The sequence below is a fragment of the Xenopus laevis genome, chromosome 5L (genome assembly GCF_017654675.1).
Source record: "Xenopus laevis strain J_2021 chromosome 5L, Xenopus_laevis_v10.1, whole genome shotgun sequence".
Classification (NCBI taxonomy): domain Eukaryota; kingdom Metazoa; phylum Chordata; class Amphibia; order Anura; family Pipidae; genus Xenopus; species Xenopus laevis.
The window spans coordinates 8,166,978-8,180,110 of record NC_054379.1 but is presented as its reverse complement, the minus strand read 5'-3'; the positions used below and the strand labels follow the sequence as shown (position 1 = coordinate 8,180,110).

Sequence of the window (13,133 nt, the reverse complement as noted above, 5' to 3'; positions counted from 1 at the left end):
CCTGTGGGAGTGAAGTAGGGCTTAGCCACCCTATAAAATTCTCATGTCCAGCTGAGGGAGAACCAAAATAAGATCTTTACACATCAATAGATCAGTGGCATCCAAAAGCTAAATGATCAAGAAAATGGTGCTTGGGTAGGGTTTACTTTGGAACACAGCCATTGTTAGAAATGTTTTACATAAATAAAGTCGATTTTATGGAATGGAAACCCTGACATTGTAAAATTCAAAATTTACTTCATGTTTCTATCAGGTGGTCGGATTTCACGCATCGACCACAGTAGAAGAATTCCTATATACGCTCAACCAGGACATTGGCATGAGGAAGCCGGGGCTCTCGGGATTCGCTCTCTTTACAGATGATCCGTCAGGAAAGCATTTTGAGCACTGCCTACAGTGGAACCTCAAAGTAAATAGATCTTTGTATTAGGGATGTACCGAATCTAGGATTCAGTTCGGGATTCAGACTTTTTCAGCAGGAATCGGATTCGGCCGAATCCTTCTGCCCGGCCGAACCAAATCCTAATTTGTATATGCAGATTGGGGGACGGGAGGGAAATCGCGTGACTTTTTGTCACAAAACAAGTAAGTAAAAAATGTTTTCCACTTCCCACCCTACTTTGCATATGCCCTACCCTATTTTGCATATGCAAATAGGTTTTGGATTCGGTTCGGTATTCAGCCGAATCTTTTGCGAAGGATTCGGGGTTTGACCGAATCCAAAATAGTGGATTCAGTATATCCCTACTTTTTATCACAAATCATGGGTCGTCTATGAATCTGCCCAAACAATTACCAAAAATAGAGAATAGCAAAGGAAGATATTTTCTTCTTCAGTCCTCTTCAGCTCATGGCTGGGCAGTATTGCGCATCTCCCAGCATCCCCTATCAGTCAGGATTTTTAGATTTATGATTGCTACCTCCTGCTACCGGCACAACATTCACAAAAAAAACCCTCATTAAAAACAGTGTATGGGCAAACATGGAATTCTGGTCTTATGAACAGTCAAAAGGGGACAGAGGGCAAATTTGCCTTTGTTCTACCTGCAGCTGCCTGAAAAGTGCTGATTGGTTGCTATGGGTTACTGCCCACAGGCAAAATTGCTCAGTGTTGATAAATGAGCCCACCGATGAAAAACCTTGGTCCCACACATGTGATTTAGTCTATCCTAAAATGCCTCTTTGCCTTAGATCTGTGACATCATCTCAAAATGGGAACAAGCGTCCAAAGAGCAGCACCCTGGGAAATGCGACGGCTCCCGCACAGTACGGCTCACCTACAAGAACAGGTGCGGAAATATCACTTCTGATTTTTAGGGGTGGTTCACCTTTAAGTGAACTTTTAGTATCTTATAGAATGGCCAATTCTAATCAACTTTTCAATTGGTCTTCATTATTTATTTATCTTTATAGTTTTTGAATTATTTGCCTTCTTCTTCTGACTTTCTCCAGCTTTCAAATGGGGCTCACTGTAAGGCTACAAATGTATTGTAATTGCTACTTTTTATTACTCATCTTTTATTCAGGCCTCTCCTATTTATATTCCAGTCTCTTATTCAAATCAATACATGGTTGCTAGGGGTATTTGGATCCTAGCAACCAGATGGCTGAAATTACAAACTGGAGAGCTGCTGAATAAAAAACTAAATAAGTCAAAAACCACAAATAATAAGAAATGAAAACCAATTGCAAATTGTCTCAGAATATCTCTCTCTACATCATACTAACAGTTAATTTAAAGGTGAACAACCCCTTTAATCTGCTCCTATTTCCTATACATACTGCATCTAGAGCAGCCAATCTGCAAGTGTTTTTTTTTAACTGTTTACTGTGGGGGATATTTACTAAAATCCAAATTGATCTCATTGACGCAATAAGAAAATCTCAACCAAATTCCATGCCTAATTTTGCTTTATTTATTAGTAAATTAACTTGATTTGATCAGATCGGTAAAAACTCAGAAAAAAGAATTGTATGTTTTTTTGAGTTTTTGCCTGAAAACCCAGAAATCATCGGATTATCGGGCCAAACCCAATGTAGACATTTGCCATTGACTTATACAGGACATCAACAGGTGTCCAATGGCAGATTTTCGGATTTGGGCTTTTTGCAGCATCGAGGTATAATAAATCTCGAAAAATTCAAGTTTTTTTGAGTTTTTGCCCCAAAAAAAGCCCAACCAGATAAATGGTGGTTTAGTAAATAACCCCCTGCATGTTTCTCACCCCTTTCCCTTAAAATAAAACAAGGCCAAACAGATGGCCACGGTGGGGTTTGCCATATATATATATATATATATAGTGAATAAAGTACCCCCTGTTGTAAAATAAAAGGATATTATGTCACAGAGGAGTTCCATGACCATATAAAAACACCAGACCGAAGGTCATGGAACTCCCAGGTAACTTCTAATATTTTCCAACAGGGGGTACTTTATTTATTATAATACACAAGTTTTAGTGAGTCATGTGACAAAAATGACATCACTACTCACAGTTCATAACTGATGACATCACTAGTCACTGTTCATAACTGATGACATCACTAGTCACTGTTCATAACTGATGACATCACTAGTCACCGTTTATAAGGATATCATTTACAAGATATTCATGGCTTCTGTGTATTATAATCAAATAATCCAAATTTTTTAAAATTATTTCCTTTTTGTCTGTAATAATAAAATAGTAACTTACTTACTGGATGCAAAACCAGCTTATGGTGTTTATTTAATGTTTACATGATTTTCTAGTAGACTTAGGGGCAGATTTATCAAGGGTGGAAGTTAAAATTCGAAGTAAAAAATTTTTAGCTATTTTTGTGCACTTCGAATATGGAATAGGCAAAAATTCGATTCGAATTTGAAAAAAATGTGACTATTCGAATATCGAAATTTATCATGTACTGTCTCTTTAAAACTTCGACCATTCGCCATCTAAAACCTGCCGAATTTGGAGTCATTTGGTGGACTTTTTTGGGGCAAATACTTTGTTTCAATTTCGATCGTCTGCACTAAAACTTCGATTCAAACGATTTGAATACAGCCTATTCTTCCCAAAGTTAAAAACTTAGATTTTATTAATACATTTCAATTGGTCTTTTTTATTTGAATTTCGAAGTTATGGGAGTTAACAAAAAGCTCCCATTACTTCGAAATTCGACCCTTGATAAATCTGCCTCTTAAGGTAGGAAGATCCAAATTACAGAAAGATCTGTTATCCGGAAAACCCTAGGTCCCAAGCATTCTGGATAACAGGTCCTATACCTGTGTGTGTGTATATATATATATATATATAAATGTAGGTGATTTCAGCGTACAGACATAGGGATCTTTGCGGCATCCTTTTTTTCTCGTTGAGATTTTATTTTGGTTTATGTTTTCCTTAATATTAAAGTGTGTTGTTTTTTTTTCCTCTCCAGACTTTGCTTTGCAGCACAAACGCGGGGAGAAACGGAGAAAGAAAAGCTGCTATTAATGTACCAGACAAATGATAAAATAGTTCATGGAATGTTCCCAGTCAATAAGGAGTTGGCAGTGGAACTGGCCGCACTGTTGGCCCAGGTAAACCTTTTTTTTATGCCGTTTCCTCCGCAATTCCGTTTAATGAAGCATTTAGCTAATTTAGCGCACAACAGCATTAACCATTCATTATACAATTTCAAGTATAAATAAAAACACAGAGGTTAATCTCACGGCTGTGCTTGGGCACGTGACAGGGAACAGCAGAGGTGGAAGAACACGGGACTATTATGGCGCATTGTCTTAATGAGAGAATCAGCGCCACAATGTGTCTGATGTAGAGACTAATAGCAGTGTGTTTCATAAAATCACCAACAGAAATAGTTTCTGCTTTTTCCTAAAATGGCTCTTAGTGAATTCATGGTTTTTACTCTTTTTTTAAAGGAACATGGATTAAATGGATTCTATGGTAGACAACCTTCCCATAATTCAGAGCTTTCTGAATAATGGGATTAATACAGATAATTACTACATGGCAGCACAGAAACCAGTGCAATTAGCATCAGAATTTAATACTCAGCAAACCTGTAGCATCAGCTTATATTACAGCCAGGGAAGCTCATTTTCTGCTGGATAATTAGTGACGAGCCCTAAGCTTAGCTTCTCAACAGCCAATCAGAGCCCACTGAGCATGTGAGTGTCACAGACACTTTCCAAGATGGTGACCCCCTGTGACAAGTTTGAAGTCCTGGATCATTGCTGCTATTGACAAGCTCAAACTTTAGCCTCGTGCAATAAGTTCACTGTATAAAATAGGCCATTTTTAGCCCTATTCATTTTTAGGGTTTAGTTCTCCTTTAAGTCTTCTGAAGAGCACTGAAGTTAACCTGTCAGAGCCTAAATTCCTAGCCGAGGGTCATAGTTTAGTAGATAACAAATACAATGTTGAGATCTTTACTCTAAACTTTCAATTCCAATTCATTTTCATTATAAGTGGGGTTTCCCGTTGGTGCAGGTAGAAAGTGGAGATTTTGAACGTCCATCACAAACTGCTCCGTGTCAAGGGAAGTCGAGCCAAGCAGTAAATCAAGCCTTGGAGAAATTCTACCCAAAGAGATATAAAGATGACTGCTCCGAAGAACAACTCAAGTGAGAATGTTGGAAAAAATGTTAATACCCCAACTGTTGTATGTTACTGTTATCTGTAAAAATTGCCCTAAACTGTTCTCCAGCTCAGACCTGGTATAATCCAAATATTCTATTTTTAGTTATATTTTAGCTGTGAAACAAATATAAAGCTCACCCCAAATCTCAGCCTCAGGCTTCCCATGTCTACAGCTCTGGACGCCTTTTGGTGGGAGGGCCACGGAGTTACTTCAGACTGAAACGTGCCAAAGTAGACAGTTTTTGATGATAATTTAATGGCAACCAGGTGGATGGCTCTTCGAGGCCACAGCGGCTCAGACTGCGTACGGATTTACCTGACTGTGGCTAGGAAATGGGCTTTCTTTGGAGCCACACTTTTTGCAGCAAAAGTAAGTGACAGCAGTAGAGCTGGAGCATGAAGGAGGAATTTGTTTTACTGAATTTTCATTTCATGGACTAATGATCTCCTTTCCTTATAGTGTAAACCCACCAAATCTCACCCCAACTAGTCTCATGCTAACTCCCTCCCCAAAGTCTACACATTTGTCATGGAAGGAAACATGGGATCCCCAACCTGGTACTAAACATGCAAGAACTTGTACACTTCTCCTAAATTCTTCTTTATAAAGCCCTGAATGTTTAGAACCTGATGAATTAAAGGCCAGCTAAAGCCCACCAAAACCTCTATGGATTTTCATTAAAGGAGAAACAAACCCCTTATAAAAAAATCCCTACCCCCCTCCCTCTTCGTCCCCAGCCTAGCTGCTACCCTGGGCAAATCCCCCTAACTTTTTACCTACCCCTCGTAGCAGACTCAGGGATCGGAGTTCATGGCTGCCATCTTCCAGTTCTTTGTGTCTTCTTCCGGCAGTTCAGCAATTTCCGTTCATTTCGGCGCATGCGCAGTTGTCGCAAACTGGGAAATTGCTCCACCTGCGCATGTGCAGCTCCACCGGACTCATTCTCAGATTACCGAAGACCTGGAAGATGTCCAATTAATTAGGGGTTTGTTTCTCCTTTTAAGGCTCAATAGGTTCCAGTCTAAAAGAACTACCTCCATAGGAAGCAGGACAGCAGCAGTTTGCCCAAATAGAGTTCCATTGATATTAACTTAAGTCTGGTATTATTTGCCCTTTACGTTTTAGCATGCCCGGGGGTACATTGTATTGCTAGGGAGAATCCATTTTACTATGTGCTGTTTCCTATTTCCAGCCAACACCCTTTGAGAATCCCATTGTGTGGCTTGCCGTGCATGAAGATGGCATCAGTGTCCTGGAACATAACTCAATGGTAAGTGTCTCTTTAAAAATAACGGCTCTAGGTATTTTGGGTTACTTGTGAATTATTCCACACTGGAGGCTACTGGTTACATGGATATTTTCAGGGTCGGACTGGGGGGCCCGGGGCCCACCGGGACTGTTGTCCAGGGGCCCCGCCCCCCTACTAAAACCCGTCGGCCCAGCCGTTCGACGCGCATGCGCAACAACGGCGTTTGACGCGCATGCGCAACAACGGCGTTTGACGCGCATGCGCAACAACGGCATTTGGCGCGCATGCGCAATAACTCAGTTCGGCGCGCATGCGCAACAACGCCACTCGGCGCTGCGCATCGCCGAAAATAAAAAATTTTTTTTCCAAAAAGAGGTTCTGGCCCAGCGGGGGCCCACGAGGGTCGTCCGACACTGGCTATTTTTATATACAGGGTATGCGACCCGTTATCCGGAAACCCGTTATCCCAAAAGCTCCAAATTACAGAAAGGCCCTCTCCCATAGACTCCATTTTATCCAAATAATCCATTTTTTTAGAAATGATTTCCTTTTTCTGTGTAATAATAAAACTTCGCTTGTACTTGATCCCAACTAAGATATAATTAATCCTTATTGGAAACAAAACCAGCCTATTGGGTTTATTTCATGTTTACATTTAGAATTATCAATTTTTTGGTCAAAACTCACAAATTCCAATTGTGAATTATCCAAACACGATTTGAGTTTTAATTCGGATTCGAATTTCAAAATTTATCATACTCTGGCCCTTTAAGAACTCGAATTAGACTATTCCCCTCCTAAAACCTGCCAAATTACTGTATAAGTCAATGGGAGAGGTCTAGGGATCAATTTGGTGATGTTTGTAGCCTTCCTGACATTCAAGTTTTTTTAAATTTGAATCTTGTTTTTTGAACTCAAATCGAATTCGAATCAAGTTTTTATAACTCGAATTGAATTCGATTCGAGTTTCTGGGTCATTTAAATTGGTTCAAGTTTTGAATTTAGGGGCGTTTAAGGGAGTTTCAAAAAATTCAAAATTCAACCTTTGAGTAATGTGCCTCAAGAGTTGCTGCTCCACAGGTTCCCTCTACTTGCACCCCAAATGCAACCGTGGACAACAAATAGCACAATAGAAAAATCCTTTGCTTTTTGAACTAGAATAAACTTTATTCACTCTGCAGTTCCCCTGGGAAGCAAAGTATTCAACGTGTTACCTCCACAGGGGCAGCACAAATAATGTTAAATTTAGTATTTATGGATTTGTTACAAGCCTGCTTTCCTGAAAACAAATTTTCCCTGGCCAATATCACTTCTGTAATCCGTGGAGGTTTCTAATTGCAGATTGTGCACTTTATTAAGTAAATATAGTGTTACGCTCAAGAGATTCAACGCATTCGCTCTTTAATTAAAAAATTTAAATTTTTGTTGCCTTTTCCACCCACTCTTGTGCCTCTTAAGAGGCCCCTATTCACGTACGCACACAGGAGTCTAATGACCTTCGGAGGTCTCCGGGATGACTTTATGCTGGTGGTTAACAACGCTCCGACAAAGGACAAACCCTCGGAGAAACTTCTCTTTGCAATGGCGAAACACAAGGTAGGTGCCTTCGCTGAAATCCACGCCAGCATCTCGAAGGTAGGCTTTTAGGAACGGAGTACTCTTCTACGCTGCAGCTGAAAAAATAAATACATAAAAACACAGGAATTAAGCACCTGTGGTTTAAACAAAGCCGTGTTTATTATCTTAGTGGGGTGCAAGGAAAAGGGGGGGATGAAAAAAGGCAATTAGAAACTCTACAAAGCAGAAAATGCAATTACATAATGGCTGCTCTTTTGTCCGTCGAGTGGCCTTCCCGCGGGGTTCCGAGCGTCACTTACACAAATAAAATGCACAGAGTTAAATAGGTAAGAAGCTTATAACTGTGCGAATATCCGAAATGGCAGGGTTGGTGGCAAGAGTTTCCCTTTCCAGAGAACAAAACTGCAAGAAAACGAGTGGGAAGCAGACAAAGCCTGTTTAGATTGATACACTTCAATTCTTTCTCTAATTGTACATAACACACGAAGGGCAGAGGCACACGCTCAGAATCGGGAGATTTAGTCGCCCAGTGATAAATCGCCTCTTCCTTGGGGCGAATAATCTCTCCGAACTGCCTCCCACGAGCTATAATCTAAATTGGCGGCAGGATAGCACTTGGAGCGATTTGTTTTCCGAAGTCGACCAAAGTTTCTTTATGAGGCAACTTCAGGCGACTTTGGGAAACGAAGGGCTCCGATTGCCACCCCGCCAGCGATTTATATTCTAGCCGGTGGGATGCAGTTCGGAGAGATTAGGTGCCCCGAGGAAGAGGAGAGTTGTTGCCAGGCAACTAATCTCCCCGAATCTGAGCGTGTCTCTGCCCTAAAAGGCAGATTTATTAAGGGTCGAATTAAAACATTTTTTTATGGTCACAACTGTAAAATTCAACCAGGGAATTATCCAAACGCAATTCGAGTTTTTCAAAAAATTCAAATTCAATTTTTGAGATTTAGCATACTCTGGCCCTTTAAGAATTCGAATTCGACTAATCGCCACCTAAAACCTGCCGAATTCCTGTATAAGTCAATGGGAGAGGTCCAGGGATTCCTTTGGAGATGTTTGTAGGCTTCCTGACATTCGAGTCTTTTTCTGGGAGAAAATACTCGAATTGAGTTTGGTCGAATCAAATTTGATTAGAGTTTAAATTCATTTCGAGTTTGGAAAATTCGATTTAATTAATAATTTTCCCCAAGTTGAATTTTGAATTCATTCGAAATTAAGGGAGTTTAAAAAAACTCACATGAATTTGAAATTGACCCTTGATAAATGTTACTCCCCCCATTTGTTTGCCGACATATTTTACGTACATTGCAGCCCCCGGCCCAGTTAGAAATCAGGCCTGTATTCTTTCCTTAGCTGGTAGATTAGATAGTCTTGTTGACCCACCACGACTTACAACCCACGGGCGATCGGACAGGACTACTATGTCTCCATGGTTGCACAAAATATCAAATATAATGGCCTTTTGTTTGGTTTAGATACTGGAGATCACTCTACTCATCGCCAGCTACATCAATATGTATCATCAGCAGAAAGTGACGGCTCACCACCTCTCCGCCCCGGCCCTCTTGTCTGCCCAGGCCACTGAGTCGAAAGCAAAACTGATGGGCAGCCAACCCCTCTTATCAAGCAACAGGCCAACCAAAGGCCCAACTTTGCTATGAGTATTAGGCATTGAATGACCATTTTGTGCCCAAACCACATTCACGGAACAGCACATTCTGAAGTTCTGAAAATCTCCAGAATATGTCAGAGTAGAATATTTGTTACCATGAATGTACCCACATCTACCTTTGTTACAGTGGCAACGTGGTACCAAGTGGCCAACCCACCTCAGGAGAATCCATACCTCCCACAAATTCTCCCACACCCTTATTGCGTCTGTGATCTGGGATTGTCCCTCAAAGAATGGGAACATGGGGAGTTATATATCAATTTTGCTAAGATATCTTTGACCTGTTAATATGGAATGTGCCACGGATCATGCATGCCACTTTTTTGTTCATATTGTATACGTATGCATTATGGAGCACAATATGGCTGCCACTAGGGTTGCCACCTGGCCAGTATTTTACCAGCCTGGCCAGTAAAAATAATGCTTGATGCCAATGTTATTAATAGGAAAAAACGTCAAGAATGAAGGAAGGCCGGTATTTTTTTCCAGAAAAGGTGGCAACCATAGCTGCCACGTTTATAATAGCAGAATAATACCACACTAGTTGGTTGCTAGGCCAATCCTCAGAGCAGGTGGGGCTGGAGTATTAAACATCATACCTCCCAAAATTCCATATGTAATAATGGGACATTTAGGCTATGCCACCCACCCACCTCTCTCAGCCATTTCCAAACCATGACTATTAGTGGTCAAACCATGACCATTAGTGATGTGTGGGCTAGCCTGAAACCCATGGGACCCGTGGTTTGGGCAAACTTCTGCACAAGATTGCTGGGTTGTGGGCAGGTTTGAGTTGAGCTCTTCCTTCTGCTCTACCCACCTTAAGGTGGCCATACACTATAAGTTCCACTCGTTGCAAGGTCAACAAATGAGTGGATCTTTCCCCGATATGCCCACCCAATATTGGGCTAATCCAATCGTTTAATCCAATTGGGCTAATCCAATTTTTGGCCAGATATCGGTCAGGGAGGCCTGTTGGAACACTCAATACACGGGCTGAATCGGTCTAAAGGATCCGAATTGGTATCTTAAAGGAATTCTGTCATGATTTTAATGGTCATTTTTATTTCTAAATGACACTGTTTACACTGCAAATAATTCACTCTACAATATACATTTTCATTCCTGAACCAGCAAGTGTATTTAGTTGTAATATTGGTGTGTAGGTGCATCTCAGGTCATTTTGCCTGGTCATGTGATTTCAGAAAGAGCCAGCACTTTAGGATGGAACTGCTTTCTGGCAGCCTGTTGTTTCTCCTACTCAATGTAACTGAATGTGTCTCAGTGAGACCTGGATTTTACTATTGAATTTTGTTCTTAGATCTACCAGGCAGCTGTTATCTTGTGTTAGGGAGCTGCTATCTGGTTACCTTCCCATTGTTCTGTTATTAGGTTACTGGGGGGGAGGGGGTGATATCACTCCAACTTGCAGTACAGCAGTAAAGAGAGACTGAAGTTTATCAGAGCACAAGTCACATGACTGGGGGCAGCTGGGAAACTGACAATATGTCTAGCCCCATGTCAGATTTCAAAATTAAATATAAAAAAAATGGTTTGCTCTTTTGAGAAATGGATTTCAGTAGAGCAGTGCTATTAACTGGTGTGTTTTGAAAAAAAAAATGTTCCCATGACAGTATCCCTTTAAATCTGCCTGTGTATGGCACCTTTACTCTGCCAACTTCCCCTCCGGCAGCCTCTATTTATAGGTTTGCACATGTCCTGCCCCCTTTTTGTGATGTCAGAATTGGGTGGTCAGACGCAGGTCTATAAATAAAGCGCTCATGCTCGGGTATAGACCGATTTTGGACATACCAAACCCATTTTAGGGGTCATAAAATCAGCACTAACTGGACAGTTGGAAGGTATAGCAATGTGAGTAGGCTGAATGTTGCCGGGGCAAAACCATGAAACACTATTTTTTTATATACAGCTTTTTTCTTTTTTTTACTTGATCCCATTATTACTGCAACTCCAGTACCACATCTTCATGCAGTCACATGTATTCCTTATCCCACAATTCTCCTGCATGGTGACCTCACGGACATCGGCTGAAGATTAATATTAAATGTAGTCGATTTATGGAAGAGTAAGAAATGTACAAAATAAAATGAACCAGATTTAACACATCGTTTATATAATAGGTATTTAAATAATTTCTAGATTTATGAATATTATTTAACAGTTTATTAGAAATAAATTTTATATCAGATGATTTTATTCCGTCAGTTTGTTACAGCTCTAGAAAATATTTTGTCTGGTTCCCCGGGGGAATGGTTTCCATATTTAATTGCCGTAATATTTATATTCATAATTGCACTGCTGTTTTTATTGGGTTTTCATAGAAGGGTAGAATCTATCTGATCTATTTTTGCCAATAGCAGAACCTCTTACCAAACACCCTGACCCGTTATTTATGCAAATGTTTATCGGTAGGTTAGTAAATACATGTTCTCAGTGTCTTAAAGGGACAGTTCCCCTTTAAATGAAAAGACTTGGGGGCAAATTCACTAAGCGCCGAAGCGCCTAACGCTAGCGTCAATTCGCTAGCGTTGGGCATTTTCGTTACTTCGCAAATTCACTAACGAACGCTGGCGTAAATTCGCTTGTGTTACTTCGCACCCTTACGCCTGGCGAATTTTCGCTACGGACGTAACTACGCAAATTCACTAACGCGCGCAGTGTACTGAACGCTACCTTTTACGCTAGACTTCCTTCGCCACCTCAGACCAGGCGAAGCGCAATAGAGTAGATAGGGATTGCTTCAAAAAAAGTTCAAATTTTTTCTAAGTCCCAAAAAACGCTGGCGTTTTTTCTATATTATGGGTGATAGGCTGAAAAAGATCGAAAAAATTTTTGGGGCTCCCCTCCTTCCCCCCTATATTTCCTAACTCATGGCAACTTAACTATCCATTGAAATTTGAATTTGGCGCCGTATGCAAATTAACCATCGCTAGCGTAACTTTGCTTCGCTTAGCGAATCAACGCTAGCGCAACTTCGCAACCTTACGCTACCCTGTGCGCAACTTCGGATTTTAGTGAATTTGCGGAGCGCTGGCGAAACTACGAATCTTAGTGAATTTGGCCCTTGACCTTTTTCTGAAATTGTATCCTGACTTTTTCGGCTGGTTGGAAGAACTGACCAGCAGACGGCGCTGGTGGGATTATTTCATTATATTAGCCGGCTAAAAACTGATAATATCTTGACGACTTAAATGTAAATTGCAAATGTGCTTAGAAGAGTATTTACATCTCCTTTATATAGCGACATGTTCCCAGTCTATTAAATCAAAGCAACCAACCAGCTAGGGTCGCCACCTTTTTTTCTCGACGGAAATGGGCAGGGGGCGGGCCAGTGATTTAGGGGGTGGGCCAGCGATGTAGGGGGCAGGGTGGGTGACATCAGAGGCGGGACTGATGACGCGTTGAGCAGCAATTGGCTGATCGCCATGTCATTCACTTTAATGTCCTATCTTTATTTCTTAATTTTGGAAATCTGGACAGGAACTTTCCACCTGGGCAGCCTTTCCAAAAACCGTGCTGTTTGGGTGAAATCCGGAGAGGTGGCAACCCTGCAACCAGCAGTCATTTTAAATCTACTTATCGGAAAGCCATGAGAAGCTGATTGCTTGGTTCCGGATAGGAACCATTGTTAATCCCCTATAGCCCTATTTCTTAACCGTGGGTCCCCAGATGCTGCTAGGGTTGCCACCTGGCCAGTATTTTACTGGCCTGGCCAGTAAAACTTTTGCTTGATGCCAATGTTATTTATAAGGGAAACCCCATAAATATATAGGAAGGCCGGTATTTTTTTCCAGAAAAGGTGACAACCCTAGATGCTCACCGGAGAGTGCCAGTGGGGAACGTCTAGACCAGGGGTGGATAAAAGAAGAGGGATGTGCCCACACTTTTCTGTTTTCCATTTACAGGAAGGTACAACGATTGTCATTTTTTTTGCAATTTTCTAATAAAATTCTACTTTTTTATGATGCCGGTTGTCGTTGGATT

At 41.0% G+C, this 13,133-nt stretch overlaps 2 protein-coding genes across 2 annotated transcripts in view; both read left to right on the top strand.

The window, feature by feature from the left end:
* The window catches only part of plekhh2.L (pleckstrin homology, MyTH4 and FERM domain containing H2 L homeolog), a 77,914-nt gene extending 73,063 nt beyond the window's left edge, over window positions 1-4,851 (top strand). The window contains exons 23-27 of the mRNA XM_041562502.1: window positions 254-409; window positions 1,192-1,289; window positions 3,421-3,562; window positions 4,476-4,609; window positions 4,729-4,851. Coding sequence (XP_041418436.1) covers window positions 254-409; window positions 1,192-1,289; window positions 3,421-3,562; window positions 4,476-4,609; window positions 4,729-4,756 — 558 coding nt within the window. The 3' untranslated portion in view covers window positions 4,757-4,851. The remainder of the gene's footprint in view (window positions 1-253; window positions 410-1,191; window positions 1,290-3,420; window positions 3,563-4,475; window positions 4,610-4,728) is intronic.
* A 13-nt stretch (window positions 4,852-4,864) lies between these two features.
* Window positions 4,865-10,199, top strand: LOC121393598 (pleckstrin homology domain-containing family H member 2-like). Its single transcript, XM_041562503.1, has 4 exons — window positions 4,865-4,995; window positions 5,819-5,896; window positions 7,334-7,471; window positions 8,932-10,199. Exons 1-4 carry the CDS (start codon window positions 4,882-4,884, stop codon window positions 9,115-9,117), a joined length of 516 nt encoding a protein of 171 aa, XP_041418437.1. The 5' UTR covers window positions 4,865-4,881; the 3' UTR covers window positions 9,118-10,199.
* The last annotated feature ends 2,934 nt before the right edge of the window (window positions 10,200-13,133 follow it).

What these genes read in the sequence shown, in the direction of transcription:
- LOC121393598 (XM_041562503.1), top strand. Translation starts at nt 4,882, where the DNA reads ATGGCAACCAGGTGGATGGCTCTTCGAGGCCACAGCGGCTCAGACTGC. An exon ending in CCACACTTTTTGCAGCAAAA is followed by an intron (nt 4,996 to 5,818) that starts GTAAGTGACAGC and finishes TCCTATTTCCAG; the next exon opens with CCAACACCCTTTGAGAATCC. An exon ending in TCCTGGAACATAACTCAATG is followed by an intron (nt 5,897 to 7,333) that starts GTAAGTGTCTCT and finishes GTGCCTCTTAAG; the next exon opens with AGGCCCCTATTCACGTACGC.